This window comes from Chelon labrosus (genome assembly GCF_963514085.1).
Source record: "Chelon labrosus genome assembly, chromosome: 1".
NCBI lineage: Eukaryota > Metazoa > Chordata > Actinopteri > Mugiliformes > Mugilidae > Chelon > Chelon labrosus.
The window spans coordinates 22,941,124-22,966,915 of NC_140337.1; the positions used below are offsets into that span (position 1 = coordinate 22,941,124).

The 25,792-nt window shown below is 45.5% G+C and overlaps 1 protein-coding gene across 2 annotated transcripts in view; it reads right to left on the reverse strand.

The window, feature by feature from the left end:
- Positions 1-13,719, reverse strand: part of afap1 (actin filament associated protein 1) — a 51,649-nt gene extending 37,930 nt beyond the window's left edge. For both annotated transcript variants that reach the window (XM_084541402.1, XM_084541401.1), the window contains exons 1-3: positions 13,407-13,719; positions 1,337-1,465; positions 637-719 (exon numbers count right to left, since the gene is read on the reverse strand). In XM_084541402.1, coding sequence (XP_084397528.1) covers positions 637-719; positions 1,337-1,465; positions 13,407-13,443 — 249 coding nt within the window. In that variant the 5' untranslated portion in view covers positions 13,444-13,719. The remainder of the gene's footprint in view (positions 1-636; positions 720-1,336; positions 1,466-13,406) is intronic.
- Between the last annotated feature and the right edge of the window lie 12,073 nt (positions 13,720-25,792).

The window sequence follows — 25,792 nt, forward strand, 5'->3', positions numbered from 1 at the left end:
GGAAACACGGTACTACAAAGTGGACCAATCACAGCTCTTGCGGTCTAGTTACATTTCTGTCTACGTAGAGTTGATTGGCGCAAGAAGCCTAAACCACCTGTAAGTATAGCTCTTCAGGATATTTGTTTTCTTAATAATATAATTTATAAATACTGGAAAAATAAGGCTCTAAACTGATAAGAATAGTTTACTTTGTAAAAACCAAAAAAGGATTTTAAGCCAGCCATATCTTCACGGTCTTCACCTTCACAATTGAGACAGTGAGATATGGCTGGGTTATTTTTGTGGTCACGAATGACTTTTTAAACTCATGATACAGTCCGTCTAAGAAGCGCCTCCCACTTCTGATTCACCCCTTTTCTATGTGACCTGCAAGCGACTTGTTAGGATAGGAATTAGTCAGTGTTAGCACAACAATAAGGAAAGTCCTCGTCTTTCACCCGAGACTCGTCAGAAATTTGGCACCAATCAACCCGACTGGGCCTCGTCTACGAAAGAAGACGACGACTGATGTTTGGATATTTGAAGACGCCCTTCTGTTCAGTCAGACAACCAAAGCTCTTAGTGAAAATTGCATGCAGTAAGGTAAGTAACAGGATGTGGTACTTGTCTCGGGTTCAGTATTAAAGGTCTTACCAGCCACGGGTGAGGGATCTCTGGTAGGGGCATCTGAGGCGGGGCGGGCAGACCACTGTGGATCTCTGACTTGAATGACGGCTCTGGGAGATGGAGGATAAAGTGACTGTCTTTTATGATAGACAATAGAGAGCGGACATAAACAAGAGGAGCCTCGCAATGGGACGCATGTCAAGTTGTAGCAGTTGCAACAGAGCAAAGGTCTTTCCCTCAAGGGAAATAATAAGTCTAGGAAATGCAAAATGCAAAAATAAAGCTAATTCATACAGGCCAGTACAATACACAACTACACTTCCATGTTCCCAGTGGTTAGTGGTTTGACACTGTGAGGACACAGGTTTGATGCCCTCTATGTCCAGAGCTGAAATGCTTTGGGCCAGCACTTAAATATCCCCCCCAAACTGCACCCTGCATTGCATGGCCCTCAACTGAGGCAAAAGTGGGTAAATACAGTTTTAAACTGGGAACAGGAAGCCAGTTGGTATCGGTACTCAGTATTAGTATTATCCAGAATCTTTCTGTGCTCATTTCTGTTTGATCTACACCAACAGTGAGGCGCCGTCGATCCACCTGCAATCTCTGTGAAAGTTTGAATTCGGATGCGGAATAAAAACCCACAGAAAGCTCCAACTTCCTTTGACGCCCGTTTTGTGACTATTAAAGGAAAAGGGAAAGCATTTCGAATGAGTTCCAACCTCACCTTTGTCTGAGAGGACTCTGTGCAGGATGTTGGAGAGGTGCGTCTTCTTCTCTCGGACCCCAGCGCTCAGATACTCCCTGTCCAGCAGGTCCAGGAACAGACGAAGCTCACACACCAGCTCCTCCATCGCTGCAGAATGAACGCACAAAGACAACACAGTCAGGTTATCGTTTTTCCTTTAAACGCTACCAACATTCATTGCAAGACCCATGTCTTATGAAGAGTATACTGGTAATGAGCACTACTGCACTTTAATTGAAGGCAAAGCTTCCAGTGAGCGCACTGTAGATGTCAAAAAAATCATTCCTCACTGAACAGGATGTCCACCCGCGTCCTACGGATTCACACTCCGCCGCAATCGAGGCCTGCATAAATGATGAATTAAAGAAACACATGTTCTGTTTCAGCACGATCCCCGGGCCAGGGTTCGCCTTTGTTTAACTCTAACTGTGCGGATGTGCGCCGCGGGCCAACAGAAACACTAATGCAACTGTGTTTGGGGAAGGAAGAGCATTATTCTAGCGCGAGCTTTCACCGTGTTTAGTATAACACGGCCGGGCTGCAAACCGCACAATCCGTTTCGCCCGCTGCTCAGTTTGTGATCACTCCGCGCAGTACGCAGAGCATTTATCACAGCTTTTTGGTGCCGAAACGGAGGGTAATGGGTTCAGGTCTGAGATGCAAGTCTGTAAAGTTGTAATTTTGATGGATATTTAAGGTTTTCTCATTGTCAACAAATCCCACAAGTGACACTTTCTGCAAGAGTTCAAAATCTTTAGCAATACTTTGAGCTGAAAAAAGCTAGGTACCTCTCTGATACAGCTGGACGCACTGCTGATTAACAAGTTGAATATGGCGAAATATCCATTTTTATATATAATAAAGGTTTCTGACATGGAGAGATGAGAGATATCAGGTATTTGGATGCATGCACACAATGAAGAAAGGGAGTTTTAGACTTTTACAAAACAAGAACACGAACAGCTCCGAGCCACCACATGCGCAAAGCAGAAACTACTCACAGAAATAGGCCGCAGCATTAGTCGCCGAATAATCAATCCTAATGTGTTGTATGCTTTAGTTGGAACCCCCTGCTTTGACAAGTGTTATTTGGCGCCATGGCCCTACATTAAACAGACACCGAACGAGAGCAAAACACTGTTATATAACAGATAAGTGGGCAGCCAGGTAGGGAGATGGAAAACAGAGCTTTCCAGTCGGTCAATCAATCACCGAAGCAAACGGCGCTTCAGACGGGGACAGACCTGGCAAGGCAACTGATGGGCATATCACGGCGGGATTACAGCTGCAGCTGGAAAATACGCCTCCAGGTTCCCACATAGAGCAAAACAAAAGCAGGAAGGCCTAATGTAGACCAGAGCTCGTGGGCTGAGGTATGAGGTATCTGCGTGTCTTCATGCGTTCATATCAGAGAGCAGGCTGTGATAAGGAAGGACGTCAGAATGAGTTCACAAGTGTGACTCGGAGCCGCCACGGGCTCTGCAGATAAACCTCTCAGAATGAGGGTTCAAGTCCGTTTAGGCGCCACTCAAGCTTTTCGTAAACACCTGATGCTTATCGAAGGCGATGACACTGTACGGGAAAGCAGCTGCAGATTAAAGGGGTTAAACGGAGTTAATGATGGCGGCTTTATTTCACCCAGGAGATGCTGCCTTTTAGGGTTTGATGCTCTTCAACACGGACACCGAGGGAGTCCGAGAAATTAGTTAAAGCTTTCAAGTTCCAGACACCATCTACCTTCACACTTCAGACTTCTCAAAATGACGGCAAAATGAAATCTAAGGAGCAAGAGACATGGAGATGTACCTTGAGATACAGTCAATTTAAAAACTGTTGGTCGCTCATTACGCATTTGAAGGTGTCACAACGGACTCGGGCTAACACTGACTGAAAGCTATACCTGCAGAGCAAACCTTTACATAGCAAATAGATTTATAAAGTAATCAGCACGTTAATCCATGATGATGTTGAACCTTAATGCATTGCAGTCTTGAAGTCCAACATGATGAAGAGGCCAGAAAATTGCGGGGAAACCCAACCCCTGATCACGCAACCATTCCGACTGGAAGTGCATCCCCGTGCCTAACAAGCTGTCACGCTGGCATGCGAGGCGTGCCGCCTTCGTGGAACCCAATTTCATCCGTGGCACATGACCGGCATGCAGCCAAGAGTTGGGAGTGACAGCAAGCGTCCCAAAGGAGGCGAAGGTCTCGCCTCCCGTCGAGCCAGCTGTGGTGAGCTCGCTGAGGTGTTCCGATTTGACCCATGCGCCAAATGTCTCAGCAGTCTAAGACGAGCCAGCTCTCCCCATGCCGAGTACAAGGTGTTCTTCCTGCTTCATGTAATATATCTGCGATGCTCCAACAGATCTGCTCATAACTCCCCGCGCCCCTCACACAGGTATGCGGCTAACCGACAACAGGTGAGAGAGCTGCTTGCTAGCTGGCACGCCGCGGAGGAGGCTGGCGCCAAAGGTTTTCATCTGCGTATCTCAGTGTTACAACAATAAATATAAGAGACATTTCTATGGGATTCCAATACAACCGTAATTCATTTTCATAGCTGCCGGAGAGGTCTGACAAGCGGACAGCAGCTATGAGGCTGGACACACGGCCGCTTTCACACATTCCTCCCGTAATCGGACTATCCTACAGGAGGGGAGGGAGGGGAGAGGGAGTGGTTGTAGAGTCCGGTGAGGAGGAAGAAAAAGAGTTCAACGCAGCAGAGAGTGAGATAAAAAATGGCGGATGCGATGCGAGAGACTTGAGATACGTGGACAAGTATTTAAGAGGAGTAAGTTGTCAGAAAAATGGTGGAAAGGTGTTTTGCGACAGCGATAAAACTGGTATAGTAAGCAACAGTGGCTGTCATGTTTTGGTTTGCTATGCTTTCAAACAATTCGTACAGTATACGAAATGTAGCTAACTTTGCTAGCTAGCGCTTATAAAGTTAAGCTAGCTCACATTACGTCTGGAGTCGTTTTCTTCCGGTTTTGACAAACTCTCTCAAAATAATCGTAAATCTCCATGGTCTAAAAAAATCAAGAGCGTAAATTTTTATTAGCAAACAACACAAATAGCTTCACATGCTACGTGAGTTGTTCGAGCTATCTTCTCTGTCAGGTTAAATCGTACACGGCAGGTTTGGAGGGTCTGTTACAATATCAATAAAAAATACCAATGTGCTTGCTAAATATTGTGTTTTTTCTTGTTTTCCGAAAACGTTAACCTATGACTTAGGCAATTATGCTATGAGGCTAACGATTTGTGAATATGTTGTTTAGTGGAGGTATGAGAATCAGCTGTAGTCTGGAACAAAAGCTCCTGGGAAGCCTGAAACCCGAAGAGAGGCTGTTTATAGCACCACATTAATGCCAACAGCCTTGAAATTAAACGGCGTGACGTCTGCGAAACAGTATTTGTTTTTTTGGAGCGCTGTTGTCAAAAGCGAGCAAAAAATCAAAAAGCACTCCCAGCTCTAAGCGAAATCATTTAGTGAACACGATGTTCGTATTAGCGCTAGGAATGATGACCAGGACAATAAAAATAAACCAGAATTACCCTTTTTTAAAAAAAAAAAAAAAAAAGCCTGATGTTATCTACTTTTGCAAATAACACTTGAGAATGGCCCGTACGCAGCTCCGGAAGCATCTTTGAACTTCACACTCAGATGGGAGCATCATTAATCATGTCAACCAACATGTCAGCCTCTATGTTAAAAGGGAACAAGCACTCAACATCCCCCACTGTGAAGCTACGCACAAGCTGGATGAAGTTCACCATTCCCCTTGTTTTTTTTTTTTTTTTTTATATTGTACCCAGAACGGCCAAGGACTATTTACTGCTCCATTTACTGCTTCATAGAACTTCGTGCAACCTGTGCAATACTTTACCTCCACTGGGGTGGTCAAAAAAAAAAACTCAACTTGTGTGTGTGTGTGTCATTAAAAACCTAAACGCGAGCTCTCCAGATCACCAAGGACGGCGAGGGAAAATGAAGTGGCGCGGAGAAGGACCACCCTCAAACAAGGCCCGAGGGCGAGCTGCAAAAAAAAAAAAAAACCCTGTCGTGCAAACAAACCGCCCACACCCTTTCTCCAAAAACTCACTTCTTTCCTTCTGTCATTCAGCTCCATTCCCTTCCCTCCAATGCGCTCGGGGCGTTCTTGAATATGACGGTGCAGTTATTCCACGTTAAATGCACGCTCACGTGTTTCGCTGTGTATTCTTGGCATTCTTGGCCGTGGAGCTGGCCTGGGTCAAAACTGGGAGGCGTGCGTAGCAAAAGATAGGAGCTGCTTCCAAACAAAACAATTAATCCCTGCACAAACACAACCTAAAAAACACCTAGACGTGCCAGTGGGATGTTTTCGCTCCCAGGTATTCGCATGTCCCTGGAGCTCGGAAAACACAAAGGGGGTTTTCCTGGATGAGGCGTGTGTTTGTGTGTTCGAGGCAACGGGGTCACGTTTGGGTCTCGCGGAGAACTCGAGACCCTGCGGCTCCGTTCGTTGTTGACGGCGCAAAAAAATGCTCAGCCAGGTTAGAGGGAGGAGGGCTCTCTGCCCTTCTTCCCAGAATACAGCTGTTGTGATTGACGGCACACTGACAGATGCTATCCTACTCTCTCTTTGTGTGTGTGTGTGTTTGTGTTTCAGGTGTCTGTTTCTCGTTAACAGCAGCGTCTTTAACAGTCCAGGGATGTGTTTAGTCTGGGTGTTTGACAAGTTTTCAGGTCAGGAGCCGTCTCCACAAACGCCGAAATAGCTGAGGCGTCAATACTTGAGCATCAAGTATCCGTGGGTCACACACGCGTTATAGTGAACGCAGTTTTTTTTCTTCCCTTGAGAAAATGTGTCAGAGTCTAATTACAAACCATCATAATCGTCATAAAGCCACGGCGCTCTTGTAAATCGACATGGGCTTTTAGTTCACTTGGGTAAGTGGAGGCTTACAAACACTATAAAGGTCTATGAGCGTTGGCTGGGACGGCAAACTCATGATGCCAGCAATGAACGAAGCTAAAGTCTTTATATTCCTGATGAAAAAAAGTGTTTCTGGCAGCATGGTCAGAAAAATACTTTTTTTTTTTTTTCTCATGCAGAATTGCTTGTTACTACAGCTCAGCAGTAGACAGACAAACTACTGCGGTTGTGGTCATTTTTTTTCAAACTTTCTTTTTTTGTGTGTGTGTCAAATGTAATCCAGCCGAGAGACAAACAAATTTTCAAGGTGCAAATTTTTACAAAAGCCATAGATGAATACATAAAATTTTTAGAAGTTACTGCTTTAAATGAGTCCTGAGCACATACCAATTTTGTGCAAAATGACAGTCTATCCCAGCTGTCACTGGGTGAGAGGTGGGGTACACCCTGGACAGGTCTCCAGTCTATCACAGGGCTAACACAGAGAGACAGACAACCATTCACACTCACACTTACGGCCAATTTAGAATCACCAAGGAACCTAAAGAGCATGTCTTTGGACGGTGGGAGGAAGCCCGGAGTCGGAAGAAAGAAAGGCCCCAGTCCCCTGGATTAGAACCCAGAACCTTCTTGCTGTGAGGCGTCAGCGCTAACCATCATGCCACTGTGCTACCATATAGGTAGTAGAGCATATAGCAAGTGCCACAATGATTAAAAAGCAGTTAAACCAACCGGAAAACTAGGTCCCATTCATGTCATGGAACCACCTTGATTCGCATTCTCCATGTAACTTTAGATTTATGAAATTATGCAAAAAGGGCAATGGTTTGGTTGTCCTCGAAACCAGAAGGTTATCGGTTCAATCCCTGGTACACAGACCACACCCTAAAGGGTTGTATGAAGTTTGAGCAAGACACTGAACCCTGAGTTGCTCCCCGTGCATAGCACTGATGTATAAATGTGTGAACTAATGGCTAAATGTGTCATTGTGACTGTAAAGCAGTTTTGAGTACTAATAGGTAGAAAAGCTTAACATTATGACCACCTTCCTAATACTGAGTAGGTCTCCTTTGTGTCTCCAAAACAGTTGTGACTCATCAGAGAATGGACCCTTCTGAGGGTGTCCTGTGGTGTCTGGCAACAGGAAGTTGTTGGTGGGAGGCTTTGAGGGGAGGGGCCTCTGTGGATCATCCCACAGATACTTGGTCACTTTGGGATCTAGTGAATTTGGAATATGGGTGGTACATGTCTAAGTAACATCCAGGTCCAAAAGTTTCCCAGTAGAACAATGTATTGTCACAAGATGGCCAATGTTACTCACTTCTCCTGTCAGTGGTTTTAATGTTGTGGCTGATCGGTGCACAATCAAAACAGCTTCCTGTAGTGTCCGTTGCCCACCATGTCAGATCCTGTTGAGCAACATCTGCTCTTTCCAGCCATGAAGTCTGGGGACTTACAGTGTAGCACTGTCCCAAGCACCAACAGATTTAGTCATTTCTAAGCAGTAGCACCTGGTGTGCTTCACGGTTCTCGGTGACAGATTCCTCCCCCTGGCTTTAAGGACACGACCAGCAGATGCACGAGGGGTCTGTGCCAAGCACCCAATCATCTTGACGGTGCACTTTCTGTGGTTCTGGGAAACTTAATTGCGCTGTGGGCTGAGTGTTACAGTAAGACAGTGGTTGCTGTTAATTGCGGTTGGTTTATGATCTGGCATCGTCATGGTTACTGCCTCCAGTGAGCCACCAAAACACAGTGTAGCATCGCTGGAAGGCATTCACTGGAACAATAGTCACATAGTTATATAAGAATCTTAAAAAGAGGCTTCCAATTTTGAGCGAGGGAAAAAAGAAAGAGTTTTATTTAAATACTATAGTTTTTGATTTCGAATTCTTCTCAAATGTCTCACTGTCTACATAATCTATTTGTATCATGCAAAGAAGCCTATCCACTGGTACCATTTGGTATGCATTGCTGGCGACAAGCTGTGAAAGTCGTGCAATATCGCCAGTCATAAATGTTTCATAGAGGGTTTGTAAAGCCCTCGACTTGGAAAGACACCAGGCGAAGAGGGAGAGTTATGGACAGATCAGAGGACGGGCGACGCTGCATTAGTTTATGATGAAAGACAAGCTGTCTCGCTCTCTCCCCCATTTCCCAGGTCTGTAATTATGAGGTTTGTGTGTTTTCTTCGTTCCACTGGGCATGCCAAGCCGAACATCACAGAGCGGGGCTGATTGCTATCGAACGGTACAGGTGGTTTACCGTACGAGCAGATGTTTCCCAGACCGCAAACACACATCTGCAAAACCCTGATCTGAAGATGGGAGGCGGGGGGAAGGGAGGGTGTTAGAGATGCAGGGCAGTGCTGATGGAGGTTTATAGAAGATATAAGGGAAGAGGAGGAAACAGGGTGGAAGAAAGAGGGCTTGTCCGTAAGCAAGCAAATGACAGATAGTGGTTGAGGGAGTGTTGATGCTCCCTTCGGTATCTCTTTTAAACAGATAATTAGAGGGTTGTCAGCAAAAAAGGAACCGCAAGCCAAGGAAAGGGAGATGGGGTGAAGAAGGGATGGAGGGGACGTGTAGAGACGCTCCAGCTTCGGGTTTCTATCTTCTGGTGGGAATGGAGTACATGCGGTTTTCCCCTGATTGGACTGGGAATGGTAGCCGCCTGGGTGTGAGAAATGTGTCACACTGTGCAGAGCGTTTTGATTAGCGAGAGGCGATAAGCCGCCTAAGACATCGGGGCGTTATTCATTCGTACGCTGATGACACACAACCGCGGATGGTTTGATTTGCTGCTCGGGAAATGAGTTTGACCGGTTCACACTCAGAAACGGTTAATGCCACCGTAAAACTTGTCTCGCCACAAAAGTCGGTTGCCTCATTTTCCGTAAAAACAATCCCACCGCTCAGTTCTGTGTAGTGTGGAATACAGTTTTTAGTTTGCGGGGGGAAAACGAAACTGGTACTGGCTGAGGGATGAGGGATGGCTTTCTGCAACTATATATCATTTCAGGCACTGGAGAAGAATTTTTGCTCCGGCACTACACTTCTTAGTCTTCTGTTGTCATGTGTTTCATTTTTGAAGCACTTATATAATCCACAGATTTGCAGGGGAGGGGATCATGGAGGCAGCATTGAATGTTTACCGGTTTGGGTTTTGGACTATGGGTCAAACAAAGCAAAAGTCTGACTTTCACCTCTTCAGCTCATGGAAATTACAATAAGATTAAGAGGTTACATAAAAGAATGAACATAAACGGTATGTGAATCTTTGCCTTAAAAGTTGCTTAATCAGAGGCATCACAATTGCCAACACAAACAAAATTCTGGGTACGTATCTTCATCCAACCCAATGGCATCTTGCCCGCTAAGAGTCCCAAGTGTGATGGACTTGCACAAGCCGACCACTGACAAACCCCTGCGGGCATCGGTGTGAGTCTCAGCATGTGTAGGTAAATGACCGTGGATCGACAGGGGCAACCGAAGCCAAGCCGAAACGCAACGCGACACGTGGAACTCGAACAACCAAACGTGCCGTCTGTGTACAATCTTGTCCGTTTGTCTAAACTACCGCCGCCCACACAGCTACACCTCGGCCCTCCCCTCACCCTCCAACGCCGCTTTGGTCTTGTAATCCTAAAAGCTTTGTCCATGACCGACAGCCTAACAAGCTAACAGGCTCATCGTACTGTAACAATAAGCCTATTAAAGATGCCCGGTGAGGCTCATCAGAGATGATCCCATCTTAATGGGCCCAAATGATCAAGGTTACTATTAATGCCAAGACTAAATGGGACAATTACAACTGTTAGTTTTACATTTTGAAGTAGGAGTCTAGGGTTAAACGCTTAGTTGGTGATGTTAAAACAATGGGCCGGTTGCCAGTTGCACTTAAGCCATACGAAGCCGTGCTGTTTGGCATCAGGGTCTTCTGAATCGTGCTTGAGCTTGGCACGAGATCCCCATGCTTCCCCCTGTGTTTTTCCACATGGATATTGACAGAAGGGGAGAAGGCCGGGAGGGCTATGATTAGTCAGGCCAAAATTAAAGCCTCTCCTCCCGCATGCCAGCTAACTGACAGGCCGGCTTTCGAGGGGAGGGGAGGGGTGGAGGAGGACGAGATTACAAACTCTCTTCTCCTCATCTCGTCTCTCCACTCCTGGGATCTGTCTTCCCCCCGCCACCAAAAAAAATAAAAAAAAAGGAGGGGGGGGGGGGGCTTGTGCGTCTGACAGATGAAAGTTTTTAAACTTCAATCATCATCGAGGCGAATGAGGTGGAGAAAGAAAGCGACCCCCCCTCCTCCTCTAAAGCAGAACCAAATGGGCCAAGTGGGCCAGAACCGTGACACCGTGTGCCCGCTCTGCCCACATCATACGCACCCCGATTAACTGCTTGTCGACTCACGGTTACTGCGAGGGAAACTGCAGTAATAAGCGGCAATAAACACTTTAACACTTGGGCATTTTTGCCCCCAAAATATGGCACCCCATAAGTGGGGGGGCTCTGGGGAGCAAGGACTCGCTGAAAGGGACTGTTGACTTTGCCAACATGGCTTGTTGTGTTTCCCCCAAATCCGCCCCAGACGTTTGAGTCAACAGGGAAAAGAAAGCAAAACCCGTGTCCAGCACCTTTATACTGGTGAAATATTTGATCACAACAAGTTGATTCAGGCAGAATAAATATGACTGGACCTTTTTAATGGAGTTCAGCAACGGGCTTTGGTGTCAAATTCTCACTGCGAACCATCTTGTTGGTGGAGATCCAAAGCTTCCAGCATCTTGATGTGCTACTGTTCTTTTGCTGCACCACCTTCTGGTACAATATAAGTCTTCTGATCACACGGTTTGATTATGTTTGATTGTGAAGTGAAACTACCCCGAGTCCCGTAAAAGCTTCTCTAAGAGCTTCGTCCAGGGTGTAAACTTTAAATTCACAGGCACTTAGGTGCTGTTTTAGAGCATGAAGAGGGATAAAGGTTAAGTTAACCTCTGCAGCAAAGTGAATTGAGTCCACGGCTGCTCTTGTCAGCTGGGAAACTAGGTGACCTAGCTGCGTTTCTCAAACCTATTACATACCTGAGTATTGGTTTTCTCAGATCCACAGCGGTTAAACCAAACCCTAAAACCAAAACATCACTTACTACGTGCTCGTGTGCTACCGAGATGCGATTACAACCCCGCTACACAATGGGTGTCTGTAAGAAGCTCTGAAAATGCCCGGGCAGAGAGAGCACCGCGGGGTCACCCGATACCCTGCAGCTGCTCGGGTCGGATCGTGTTATTGTAGGACTCCGTTCACAGACACAAGCGGGAGACACTGGAGATATGGAGCGCTTGTGTTGTCATTCCCCGATCGCGCTGGGAAAAACCTCTGGCTGCAGCGCGGAGTTGCCCCGAAGCTGACCTGAGCTGTGTAGTAACAGACTCGGCGCTGGCAGCTCTCCGGAGCCAAGCGGATGAAAAGCTTTTAATAACATTAATTACCAGAGCCGTTGACAGACTACAACCTTACTACATTTGACAGGGTGTGATCGGGGAACAAAAGTTAAGAGAGTAATACTCAGCGAGGTAGATTTAGCCTTTGCCCTGTTGATGCGCTAGGAAGTCTAGGAAGTTTGTTGTTTTAAAATCCCGGCCCAGATGAGGACAAAGACAGGATCTCAGTGTTTATAGTCTGCAGGTCAGCTACAACAGTAAATAATAGAAGCTAATGTGTTAATCTGTTGTGGAGCAACAATGATGTAATGAGAAACAGGCAAGCTTTTAAGCTAATCTCAAAAACACTAAATGATATATTAATAAAATGGGTTAGGGTTAAATCAAGCCTTACTGTCATTTAGATGCACATACAGCTGTAGTGCAGACAGATCTGTGCTGACTTGAGTAAGCAAGTACAAGAATGAATATGTACATGTTAGTAAATTGCAAAGTGCACATCCTGGATCGGATCAGCAGTGCAGCAGTCTAATATCTGAAAACGTGATGTTAGCGCCTTCTACGTGCTATTATCATAGCTTTTTTTTTTAGGGGAATCAAATGTCATACATGCGATCAGATGTTGCCTGCAAGTTGATGTTCACTCACTTGCCAGTTTATTCGGTACACCAATACCTAAAGCCTCGTGGCAGCTATGATAATCGGCATTTGCTTCAAATAACTCAGGGAGCTGCTCGTTCCGCTGTGTTTTCGTATTGTCGTGCGACAGAATCGTATATTGTGTGGCACTGACGCACGGTTAGGCTGAATAACGGAATCACTTCAGCTGAACTGCCAACTTTCTGACGCAACACGAGCTTAACATTAGGACAGTCATGCAGGGGGATTTGGTGCAAGACTGTTCTATCAGAATGCATTCATTTTCACCTGGTGTACCTAATGTTTTGGGAAGCGAGCGCAGCTTTCCTGAGCAAGTTAAAACTCCAAAACTCCTCTGCAACGCGCCTGCTGCACAGATCACAAAGGAGGTCAAACTCAAGCACCCGTGAGTTTCGGGCTTGCTCGTTTTGCGAGCCTCGTCGCAGCGGGGTGAAAAGCCACAACCAATCCCCCCCCCAGACGATCGGACGGACTCTGGCGAGGAGTTCATACTACGTAGACACTTGACAACCCGCCGCAAGCCTAATGACACTCTCAGGAGCCAAGTGTCTCTCCGCAGTCTCTCCCCGCTGACTCCCCCTCTCTCCCCCTCTCTCTCTCTCAGTCTGTGAGAGAATCTAGCATACCTTTTTGCAAACACTCCTCATTTTTGGCCACTTCCAGCGCGTGTGGTTGTGGGCGCGTGCGTAAAAGCAGCCGAGGGGGCGCCTGCTTTGAGCTGATGGGGTGAAGCTTAGGTATAATGCTGCTAATACATGCTACAATTGTAGAAGAAGAAAACAGAAACACGGCTAAATGAGGATAAGAATATTAAACCAAACTGTTATCGACCAATACCTTGGCATATGATACAGATTTGCTACAAACTGCCCCTGCAAACTCCATATGCTAACAGCTCTTGGGGGACCATGAATGAATACAGTTATAATGTCTCCATTGGATGTGTAACCAGAAATTAAGGAAAGTACAGTGTTTTTTTTTGTTTTGTTTTTTACCCCGGGGCAGGTTGAGCCACTCACCCCTGCTGGAAGTGAACAGAACGGGGTCGCTCCTCATGGTGAAGTCAAACTCATCTAATCCGCCCTACGACGCACACGGGGAGCAGGAGCGTGCCAAGCGGCAAAAGAAAAAGAAAAAGAAATCCACAAGCACAGACTTTCAGTCGTGTCTTCTGCCTCCTCTTTCTGCCTCCGCTGCTCGCTCCTTTCCAACCGGGAACCGGCCACTGAAACGTCTCTCTTTTCCTTTCAAACTTTTTCTCCGGATGTCTTTCTCCTCCCTCCTTCTTTTTCTTTTTTCCTTCTTCTTTCCTCCTCCCCTCTTCTGCTTCTGCAAGGCAAGGCAGCGTCTCTGGGTCCCACTCCCACTCCCTCCCTCTCCCTCTCTCCCTCTCTCCTTCTCCTGTAAACTGCCTGCATGGATAGCTCTGCTGCTTTCAAAGACCGTCGGAAATAAGGCCACTCCCTGCACTGATTGTCGATTTATCAGTCTAGGACAGAGACATAACCAAAATTATTACTGGACTGCATATATTTTTCTGACTATTTTTCAAATGTTGGCGTCGTGCTGCGAACACCACTCAACGTGGGATAGACATAACTCACTCCAGTGGTAGCTAATAATATAATTATAGTAGTTTTTAATGCTAAAATTTAGCTGCACAACTGGCCGTCTTTTGTTATCCACGTTGTCAAAGCTGACGTCTTTGTTTTCTTCTGGAGGACGCTCATGTTACTGCACAGGGGCGTGACAAATCAGAGAAGGACACACGTCTGAGTCAGTTTTTCCGAAAGTCTCCGTTTCGGGCCCATCCACACCAAAATGCAATTACAGACTTTTTTTATTTTAAATTGAAACCGGGGTCAGTAGTATTTCCAAATGTCCCCGTGTCAGGGGTTATACGATGGTGAGTGGCGCGGACGTAGCTTCCAAAGCGAAACTTTTCCAGCGCCCTTGAAAGCAGCATCGTCACCCTTTTTGACTCCTGCCCTCGCTGCTCCCCTCTGCCTGCATGGATAGTCTCTGATGTTGGTGTGCATGTTTTAAATATCTTGTTTAATCGCAGTTTATTGACTGCAGTTTAAGGACTATTTGCTTATGATAAAGAGTTACACCAGGTGCTCAGGCTTGGGGCTGCAAGGGAGGTCTTACTGGAGGCCAAGGGTGACTTTTAATGATGGTTTTTGCCTTCATCAAATAACTCCTGAGAGTTGGGCCTGTCTAAAACCAGTGGTGTTGATTACAGTGACATTTTGTTGCTAGTTTTGTCCATAGACAGAATAAAGATGGGCCAAGGATCTGCTTCTTAAAGGTGAAGCCAAAGCAAGTAGAGCTCCCCCTGGTGGCTGTCTGCAGTATAGGTCATAAGCTCCACCCCCTCCATGTTAGTGGGTGGTACTTGGGCTGAACTAAAACACTAAAATACACGTCAAATAAATTTTTTTCAAGGATGGTTTCAGTCATTTTAGGTAGTTAATATAATGTTGATGCATGTTCAAGTGTCAAGTTTTTGGATAAGTTTCATTTAAGTTATTTATTTGACGCTAATAATGGCGACTACCAGTTGCTATGCCAACTGCTCCACAAGACAGTCCCACGGGACCGTGAGAGTTGGAAAAACAATTTTTAAAAATAATTACAGTGTATAATCCAACATTTCATTGTAACTGGTGGAGGTAGAGCAGAGCGCAGTATTAGCTAAACGAAAGGAAGCGAGTGAGTCTGGGGGACGTGTGGGCGGGGCATCGATACCGCGGCTCCGCTTGGCTCCACTCTCTGACCGTACTGCGCAGACTCCGGCTGCAATCTTGCAGGATGGCGCCGCTCGTATTCCCCGGGAATGTAGAGTCGGTTTGGCCAATGCAAGGAACTGGGGATGTGTTGTCCATATTTATATACAGTCTATCTTTCAGTCGCACATGGACCCTCAGCTTCATGCCATATATAATAAACACTGGCACCATTTGTTATCCGACCTTCCTTGATTGGGATATTGTAGCTAAGGCCTCGACCTGTGACTTCCCTTTCCTTTCCTTCCCTGGTTTTGTTTACTTTCAGCGTGTAAATGCAAAACCATTCCGCTTTTGTAAAAGAAGATGAATCTTAACCAGCTTTGGTTACACTTTGTGGCACTAAAGCCACGTACATTAACAGGAAGAAAACAACATTTAAAGCACGAGAGACAGGCTGCCTTCCCTAATTACACTCCATTACCATAAGCTGCTGATCCCCCGCAGCCTTCCCGTCCCCAGGGGCAAGCGAGAGCCAGTCTGAGTTCAATATCCCATCTGCCACCAGGGCAGAAGGAAGGGGCGGGGGAGGAGAGGGCCGGAATGAGGCTACCCAGCGCTCTGTTTTTCTTTCTTTTTCTTCGGGGCTGCACTTTTTCAGCGAGCAACATGAGACTGAGGGAGGTAACAGCGCGGAGAGTTAGAATAATGTCCCGGCTCACCTTTCAATTCAAGCAGTTCAGGGACAGCCAGCCACAGAATAGCAGAGGTTGTTCAAATGTATTTCCCTAAAGGATAATCACCATAATGGATCTGTAACTGACCTTTCCCTGCAGGGAATTTAGTGTGTGTGTGCGGTGCCCAGTACAGGGTATATAATTTAGTTTGTGACATTCTGTTTAGCTATAGTAATTCATTAACCACGTAGTCTCTGTGTATGGTGCAAGGCAACGAGGCTCTGAACTGTGGGGCCTTTTATTGTTGCAATGCATCACCCTCGTGCAAAAGTCCTATGGAACGTCAGAGCTGTATTCTTGTATTTCTTTGGCCACTAGGGTACAAACACCATACTTATCACCACATTATACTCTACCTAGCTCGTAGGATTGCAAGTGAAAAGGTAAGGAAGAAGAGTTTAGGAAGAAGAATCTCTTTTTCCTCTGTCTATACAGTAAATGATTCAAATTTTGCACTGTAGAAAAGCAGGATACAAGACTGTTGTACTGGAGTTTCCTGCTAACATGGCTAACGTGGCTAACGTATTCATCCAGTAGCGGAACATTCATTTAGATTAGTTTTTATGCATACCTGTGTAACATTAGGCGACTTTTCCCGCCCCATTTTGGCTCTAATTTGGTCTCCACCACCTCCTGGGAATCTCCCGGGATAGATGCTAATTGTTCCATTATGCTCATCAACGAAAAAGCTAGGTCCATCCGTCTCTCTGATAAGAACAGATAGCAAAATGACAACGATTACCTAAAAAAGTCTCTTTAAAGTTGAGCCAGGGCTGCAAAGATGGGTGATAATAACTCGTGAGGGTTTTCGCTGCACGTTCGATCGGCAAGAAGAAGACTTTAAATTTTGGGTATGTTCGGTTAAGTCATGTTGACAGGAGTTACGTAGTTTTAGATTCGTCCTCACCCACGCTCAAAGTATGGCTGCCAATCATCTTCAAGCAACAAAGACGGCAAAGGGCCACACACAAAAAGGCAAGTGCAGTTCGAGACAATTGCTTCGGACATGCCTGTCAAAACAAAACGGCAGACTAACGTGAACCCGAAAAACCCAACTCGGATTTTATCTTAACACTCACCGAAGCTAACCAGGCCAGACAAACACTTCTGAGCTCAAAACACCACAGGCCAGTAAGGCTTTGGTTGTGTTTTTATTGGGCAGCGGAAGGCAGTATTCTTCACGGCTCAGTCCGCTGTGGAGTGCTGCGCAGGCCAGACGACCTTAAAGTCTGTTAATTGCAGAGGAGAACTCCAGTGGGAGGATTTCTGCTTGAGCTGTGAGAGTCTTATCAGGGGTTAAATATGGTGATGGAGTGGGAGCGTGTGCTGAGCATGTGTGTGTGTTGAAATGATGAGCAATGAAAGGAGGGAAAGGTTGCAGCGAAAAAAAAAAAGAAGAAAAAAAGCTAGGTATAGAATATTTTTCTGTTCTCCAGTTCTCTCAGACTGGATGGATGTTAACTTGGCATGGCCGATTAAAAGTCAACAGTGACATCAGTGTTTGGCCCCCTGACAGCTATTAAATCTAATAGAGACTGAGAAACTGTAATAACTTGGACACTTCCATGCCCCGGTCAGCCATCATCCTGTCATGTTACTCAGACAAAACACTGAGAACACACACACACACACACACGCATTTACAGTTAGACACATGCATTTGTTTCAGAGATATGACTCCAAGTTGAACTATTGGGCTATGGGCTACATTTTATATCCCACGCATGGCAACTTGTCATCAAGGCAGAATCTACCGTTGAGGATGCAAAGGTCAAATTTGGGTGGTTTATTACGAGAGCAAAAGGGATTCGTATACTATGATCGGCCTTGGATGAGGCCTGAGGTGGACAGCCAGACAGCGTGAAGGTGTTATTTCTGAAATAATCAGCACGGACCAAGGCCGTTGCGCACAGGCAGCAGAGGAACTTGACAGCGTGGGAGGATGTTAGAAACCGAGCGATCAACTGGACAGGACATATCTGGAAAGTGAAACACAGGCTCAGGTTTCTCATCAAAGCACAGAAACTTAATCAGTGCTTTGGCGCAGAGTAAATCTGTGACATCTATTGCGGAAAACTCAGTGCCTTTCTCCAGCACTTGGTCGGTCTATCAGGCAATCGGTTGCAGAGGTAGTGAAGGTGAGGAAGCAGGTATCCAGCCTCCATACTAAGGGTGCAAGTACCTCCTTTCACCCGGAGAAGAGTTAAAAGTTGAGGTGGATGGATCTGGGATGGCAGCTTCTTTCAAAGAGGGAAATCTGCAGGACCAGTAATGCTGCTGCGGGCTGCATCTGTAAAATCAGTGCTGAAGGCCAAACCTACTATTCCAAGGGAGAAGGAACTGGAAAGAAAGGCAGAAAAATATCCAGCCTTGGTCATAGAGTGTAGGGAAGGTGTATGGAGACTCTGGAGTTGGAAATCCACCAGAGAGGATCCTAATGAGGGTGGTCTCGTCTGCAACCTTCAGAAGGTGCTTAGGAGCAGACTGAAGATGCAGCTGATGGTGTACATGGAGAAGATTTGTGTGCAATCAGCTGGGAGAGCTTATCCAGCAGCAATGCCAGGTTCATGGTTTTGAAGCAATGCCAGGTTCATGGTTTCAACAATCCAACATTGGAGACTCCTACACGAACAGCCTGCAAGAGTGCAGGAGCTGGAGATAAAGTAGAAAGTCATGTCTACTGCACTGTCTACAGACCTGTTGGCTCTGCATGCCAACTCTCTGGGAGCCAGGGAGTGGTCTGGGATGATTTGTTTTTCACCATTATGCAAATTGCATCATCATCCTGTACAAGTCGGGTCACTTACCCTAAGACCTGGATATAAGTTCTGGATCAAACAACTTAAACAGTTTCTATGGACAGCAAGACAACTCTGCCTGGACTGCCAAGTGGAAAACTCTATCTCCGCTCTAGTGACAAACAGAGTCACACGGCAGACGTCTGACTTAGGGAATCAATAACACTTCCTCAACCCATCCCCCATTTCAGTTATTCAATTAAGACACATGGTTTGGTTTTGAGACAAGGCGAGCCTTGTCCCTGCAGCGTGGAGAGCCTCTGACGTGGAGTGTGTTGCTGTCAGGGGATGCTGGGAAGCCAGAGACAAATGGTCACATAAAACTCCACTACTGGGACTGAAACGCCTTCAAGAAACTGTACGAGTCCAGTTTCTTTAACGTTTTTGGATATACAGAATGTCTCTTTAGGCCAAGCGCACGCTGGATGATAAGACATGATGACCTCACCCAAGGTTCAGGCATAAGCCGAGAGTGCCCTCCGTTGCTTGTGACTTCATCTGAGATGTGCTCATAATTATCAGACAATATCCAGTCTTCAAGGTCTAATAGTCACAGAATTTTGGGGGTAGCAAAAAAAAAAATATTGGAAAGCAAAAGCAATCTCCAAACCCATCGCCAAATTGCAGTTAAAGAATGCTAATATCACAAAAGCACTACCCTCAGGATGGTCAGTGGAGCTGAGAGGTCAAAGAGGATGGACTCTGACGGACCAAGGCCAACTTGAGGGCATCTCAACCGGAAGACAAGCTGAGATGAAAAACACAACTGTGCTTGTAGCCAGCCTGTTTTGATTCTGCGTTTCCACCTTTCCCTGAAAAAAAAAAAAAAAGAAGGCTGGTATTCAAGGCACGCCTGTCAAAACAGCAGCCAACCTGAGCACCTCTCAGCACGCACCAAGACTTACTCCGAACTCACGCACACATATCAGAGGTTTGTCAGGGAGAGCTGGTCTGGATTTGATGTTGTGTACGTTCATGAGAATGTGTGTGTCTTTACGCACTCACAAACAGTTGCACACCAGGATTCTTTAGTCGATTATGAAGTGTCAGAACGATTGCTCGTAGCGCAAGGAACTTTGACACATGCTCCCAGATCCGGGAACCCCCACTTCTCCTTATGGACTGTAACTCATTCCCTCTGAGCGTGCTCTCAGACTGCTCCTTACTCCTACAGAAGGTCAAGGGGTTAACCCACCCTGGCAACCAAAGCTTCTTTCAACCACCGGAAAACAAGGACAGGAGTGTGACTGGCTCCTGAAAGGTACAAAGGCTGTCATTTACTGGGTAGCTGCCTGGTTTGGATTCAGGAGTCGTACTTTTTGTTTTTTAACCACTGAACTTGCAGGGTGCAAAGGTCATTGGAGTGAGGGCCGAGAGAGAGAAAAAGGGATCTAAACTATGTGTCCTTTCACATGGAGCGGAACGAAGAATGTTTTCCATCGGCAATCAATGCTGACAGCTCTGTTTCCTCACAGCGTTGGTTACAATGTGATGTGAAAGACTGTTATCAGAAGCGAGCGTTTACTCTTCGTACTTTAGTCCAACCCCTTATTCTTCTGCTTTGCCTTTGTGACTGTTAGGTTGTTACAAACGTAAATGAACAAATACTTTTTTTTGGACCAGTACTCTGAGATTAACTCCTGCAAATTAATGTTATGTATTATTTGTTAGCCTGATTCAATTCTTATCAGAATTCGGATTTCATTATTGGCCGAGTTTTAACCTCAATAACTACGTTGTGGTTAACCAAGCAATTTGATTGGCCTGACAGATATTTGCCGGTGCTTAAGAGAAACGTCAGTCTGAAAAATCTCCGGGGAAACTTCTGGCTGGTTTCCAGGCTTATTATTATTGTATAATTTAATGACGTCTCCTCGTTACATTAGCTTTGACAGTCCTATTTATTGGACTTAATACAGTCACACAGTGCAGAGGTGATCTAGGAGAATGCAAGGAGGAAAAGAAAAACCTTTATGAATCTTGAAGGGAGGAAATTTTGTTTATTTAAGATCGGATTGGGACTCGGATTGGCCGAATAAAAGATCGGTACAGGATCGGGGACATCCCTACCGAAAAAACTGCGCAGACTGAAATGTGATTAATCACAGGGTAGCGCTTTGTCTTTTAAGTCTTTAGGGAAAGTGTCCAAACTCGCTGAATGCTGCACATTCTCCTTTCAAAGCCATCACGCTGGAATGTGGGTGAGGACTGCAGAAATTCCTCTGGATCCCAGACCTACAGCTGGCTGTGTTGCAACAAGCTGCAGTGTATCAACACGACCATCAAACACGCCGCGCTGCCTTCCCAACACATCCAGTAGCAAGCACAATCCCTGCTTGTGCCTGTTTTCCATATGTGACAGACATATCCAATAATATCAAAGAGTGGGGAATAGGAAATACTTGACGCCTAACCATTATACTAATATACTCTGCATGTATAAGTAGTATAAACATGTAGGTTTTGATGTCTGAGGACCAGGTAGACTTGATTTTAATGCCGGGAAAATATGCCATTTAAATGAAGATATTTTTTGCAGTTGTTTGCATTTATACATTCTTTCAGATCTTATAAAAAGTATTCACCACCTTGGATGTTTGCCCCTTCATTCAATCCTTTCGAGGGGAGTTTTCACCCCCTTCAAGTCTTTCTCAGTCAGGACCAGGCATGAGCAGCACTTTTCAAATCTGCTGCATGCGTCAGGACTTTGTCTCGCCTGAAAATAAATCTTCTAGCGAGTCAAAGTTCTCCTGCAGACTGAATCAGATTGTCCTGGGTCCTTGAAATTAAATTGGGATTTCCCAAAATTTTGCTGCACTCACTTCGGCCCTCTGCCTTTACAAGTCATCCAGGGTCGGCTGCCAAGAAGCATCCCCAAAGCATGATGCTGCCGCCACCATGCTTCACAGTGGGGAGGATGTGTGCAGTATTTGATGTCCGCCAAACATAGCAGGAGTTTCCAGTGAGAATGCCCGTGAAAGTATTCACAATATGTCCAGATGTTTCGCATTATGCTAGCACCATAACAACCCACAGGCAAGGGCTCGGGAACACTCGAAAAACAAAACACAGCTCGGCGAGAGAAGCAGGTAAATCAGAGTCAACTGGGCTTCGCATCACCGGGACAGCGGTGCAAAAAAATAAAACACCCTCACACTGCTGCAGGCTCGCCTTTCTTAACGGGAAGTGTGCGAGGGATCCTGACGTCAAGCTGTTATAAATCTCAGGTGGCTGTGCGTCACAGCTGAGCGGCGAGCCAGCTCTAATGTCCAGGTCTGGAAGTCCCATCATCATTATCATCATCATCATCCTCACCAGAGTCAATAAGCTGTGCGTGTGGTTGTGTGCGCCATGCCTATACGGACATGCATGTGATTGTGCAGCTGGGTGTGTTTCTATGTGTGTTTTACTGTAAATCTCGGAGGGCTGCAAGTACACAAGGAGACAAGAAGACACAGAGACATCCTAAATCCACATAAAAACTGTGGCACGCTCCCAAAGAAGCTGGGAACAACCTACCTATCAAGTTCCCTGAAAAACTGTGTGCAAGCTCGCACACAGATATTTGTCAAAGACAGGGAATACTTCTCTTTCGTTTGCTTCACCTTGTATTTTTGGGATACTGTCAGTCAAATCTGGTAATACTGAAGTTGACTCCTGCTCCGTCAAACCTTGGAAATATCCCATTAAATTCACTGAAGACCACAAACTGTGCGGTAACTGTTAACCTGCAGTTAAGCGTCAACCTTCCGCTGCACATTACGATCCGATAAAAAGTCACGATAAATTTGGCAGACTGATGAATGGAGTTTGGCGTCAAGCTCTCTCCTCATAACACAAACGGACACCGCTGCTGACGAATCTAATGACGTTGTCAGAAGAAAGTGTGCGGCCTCTCAGTGAGGGTTAGGAAAAAAAAAAAAACATGCATGGAAACGGTGCCAACAAAGGCTTGTCAGGTCAACACGACAACGCCGTGTGCCACCCGCCTTTAATTACTGGGTGATAGTGAGGAGCCCTGCATGAAACAATTACCTGATCTAACAGGGAGTCAAAGTGACGAGAGATGAGTGTCAGCTTGATGAAAAGAATGTTTCCAGCCTCTCCATATAACTTCCCCCTTAGTGCGTGAAGTTTTTCCATGCATTTCAAATGTGCTATTCGGGCTGTTCATTCAAGGGCCAGGCAATATGTTGATCCTAATTCAAGAATTTCAGTTTTTGTTGTTGAATAATGTGGAAAAAAGCCTAAATTGCAAAATGGAGGCAACTTCTGCCACTGCTATCACACAATTGACGGCCAGTATTCTACAGTTATGTAGGCTGACAGGGTTTTCTTTGAGTTGCTGGTGCGTCTGAGTTTCAGCAACAAACTTGGGCGACGGAAACCGCTGAAGACGGTGGTCACAGGATTTCACCAGACCATGGTTTGGTTTTGCAAAGATCTGACGTGGAACAGACCTCTGCAAGCTTTGTAAAATGTTGACCGACATAGGTAAATAGTAAAATAATAGAATAAACGTGGCAGCACCTGAAACAGGAGGATGCAGTTGATGGATAAACGTGTTGAGAAACCAGAATTTCATGGTAGCTGGTGACCCAGCAAGTAACAGAACACATTGGCGAAGACCGAAAAACAAAAGACGAAAGATGAAAAACTTGCTTGTACTGATATTGAAAGCTATATATTGCAAGTGTTAACCATTCCACAAATATTTAGTGGAGATAGCATTACTCCGTTTGCACAACACCAAACAAGAGAAGATTGAGTTGCAGCTGAAGATCTCTGCACCAGCAGGACCATGCAGTCTGACATCATGAATCCCAGGTCATACCGCCCATCCCTAGTTCACCAACATCTCTTCTTGCAGGGCTAGCGCTGGTTCTAGCTCTAAACCTAGGAAGTGTGTAGAGCCCAAGTGTGGATATTGGAAGTGTGAGTTTTTTCACAACACAGAAAACGTTCTTTTGTCTCCTAATAGCCCTCAAACCTGCTCTTGAACACCCCACGACTTGCTCTAAAACCACAAAGCTTTGTATTAGCCTTTACCCTTCGACCCCTCCTGCATCAAAGAAGCACCGTGGAGGCTCCATTCCCGTCAGAAGTCCTCCTTAAACAACCCTAAACCCACTTAAATTAGCCTTAAGCTTTTAGCTCTCCCACACATGACCTTAACATTTCACATTCCCCATATGAGTTGCTCTAAAATGATGGCTACACCATCCTTGAAACTGCCCTAAGCCTCAAAATATTCCTTCGAAAAAATCCTTGTAACTCTAAACTCCACGTAAAAGGAAAAAAAAAAACTAAACCCTGGAGCTCTTAGCTCCTTCAAAACAACTCTCCATCTCAAAACAGCTCTCTAGACTCTCGCAATAACCTTAAATGTTACCTACACACTTCAAGCAACCTCTGACCCCAAACCACCCCTTCAAGATATTTCTCTTTCATCAACCAACTGAGAAGAGTAAACCTCTCAGAGTAAACCTCTCAGAGTAAACCCTGGTGGTAGCTGAACCGCCGTAATAAATGCACTTCATAGTTTGGTGAATTCCGCCTTTGCGACTGGTGAAAGCATACAGTAAAATTAAAGGATGGATGTGCGTCAGGCTCTTCGGAGCAGTGCGTGTGTTTCGGTTTGTGTGGATGCAATCTTGGCTCTATAATAAGAGGGGCTGTTATCAATCAGTACACAGGAAATTCAAACAAGCCTCCTTCATTACAGCAGTGATTGACCCTCTGTTCACCCATGTGCGGTGACGTGGTGTTTATGTGTACGTGCAATCAGACCATTCTGATCGGATTTCAGAGTTTACCCAACAAACAAAAATAGACTGATGATTGGCTCGTCGCCCATCCCCTTGTAGCTGACAGTTGTTGGCTAGTGGACGTTATTGGTTCTGGTAGTCTCGGTAACCCTCTTGCACATATCCAACCCAAAATATTTCGGAGTGAAATGAGCAGAACATGAGAAAATTGCTAGACAGAACTGGCTCTTCTTACCGCCATCGCTGTCTGTTTGGAAAGGAAATACCGCTAATGATGGCAACGCTACCGCTCCATCTGGGTTCAACCGGTGCTCCAGGCACACTATCAGCTCGGGTGAAATCAGGGGCAGGAACCAAAGATTACGACTGTGCTTCTTAAACGTTTGCAAGTGTGCTTCATATGTCAGTCAACAGTGTGAATTGTTCCCATTGGTCATTGTCTCAATTGTGTTGCCTCAGAGTGGATCCAAGTTCAACTTGCTCAGGATGTTTTTTGCATATCATCGCAATCGGATTTCGGTACGACTCCATTGTCTCTTGTCACCGCAACGCTACCAGTCTCTCCCTGAGTGTACGTCTCAATTGACTGTACAGCTCTAAAAATATATCAATCTGTGAAGGACTGGTCGTCCCAGCAGAAACCAGTCAGGACCAGTCATGAGCAGCACTTTCCAAATCTGCTGCATGCTTTGGGACTTTGTCTCGCCTGAAAATAAATCTTCTAGCAAGTCACAGTTCTCTTGCAGACTGAATCAGATTGTCCTGGGTCCTTAAACCAGACCCTTTTCGTGGAAAAAAATAAGTCTCCAAGAACCCCAAAATTCCATAAAAGAATCTTCAAGTAACTCTTGCAACTGCTGATGTCAAAGTATAGAAATGAATGTTCTTTGTCAAAAAAAAAAAAAATGTTTTGAAAATTTGAGCATAGAAAGCCATCTGTACAAAACACAGCCATAGCTGCCAGTAGAACCATGAATGTCCGCATACGGTTTGCATAGCTTAACGCCTGACAAGATGAATAGTTGTGTTATCTTGTGATCTTACAACAACTCATCTTGAGAATCCAACTGTTTTACAAGTCAAAAGCTGATCCTTAAGACATTGTTCAAAAGAGGAATATTTCCATGGAATATAACTGTATTATACAAGATCTCACACACATTCACATAGCCCTAAGTGTTATCCTTACTGCCGGGTTATGTTGGTCTGTAAAGGTAGGTAAGTGGAGTTCTCATCATGGAAAACTTGCTAATGTTGACTAACTAACATAGTATCTCGAGCTATGAAACCTATGCAAAAAGCTTGGTTCATTGTTGTTGTGTCTCTGTTTGACTGGTAGGCAGACGCTTCATTATGGAAAATTAACAGGGCTG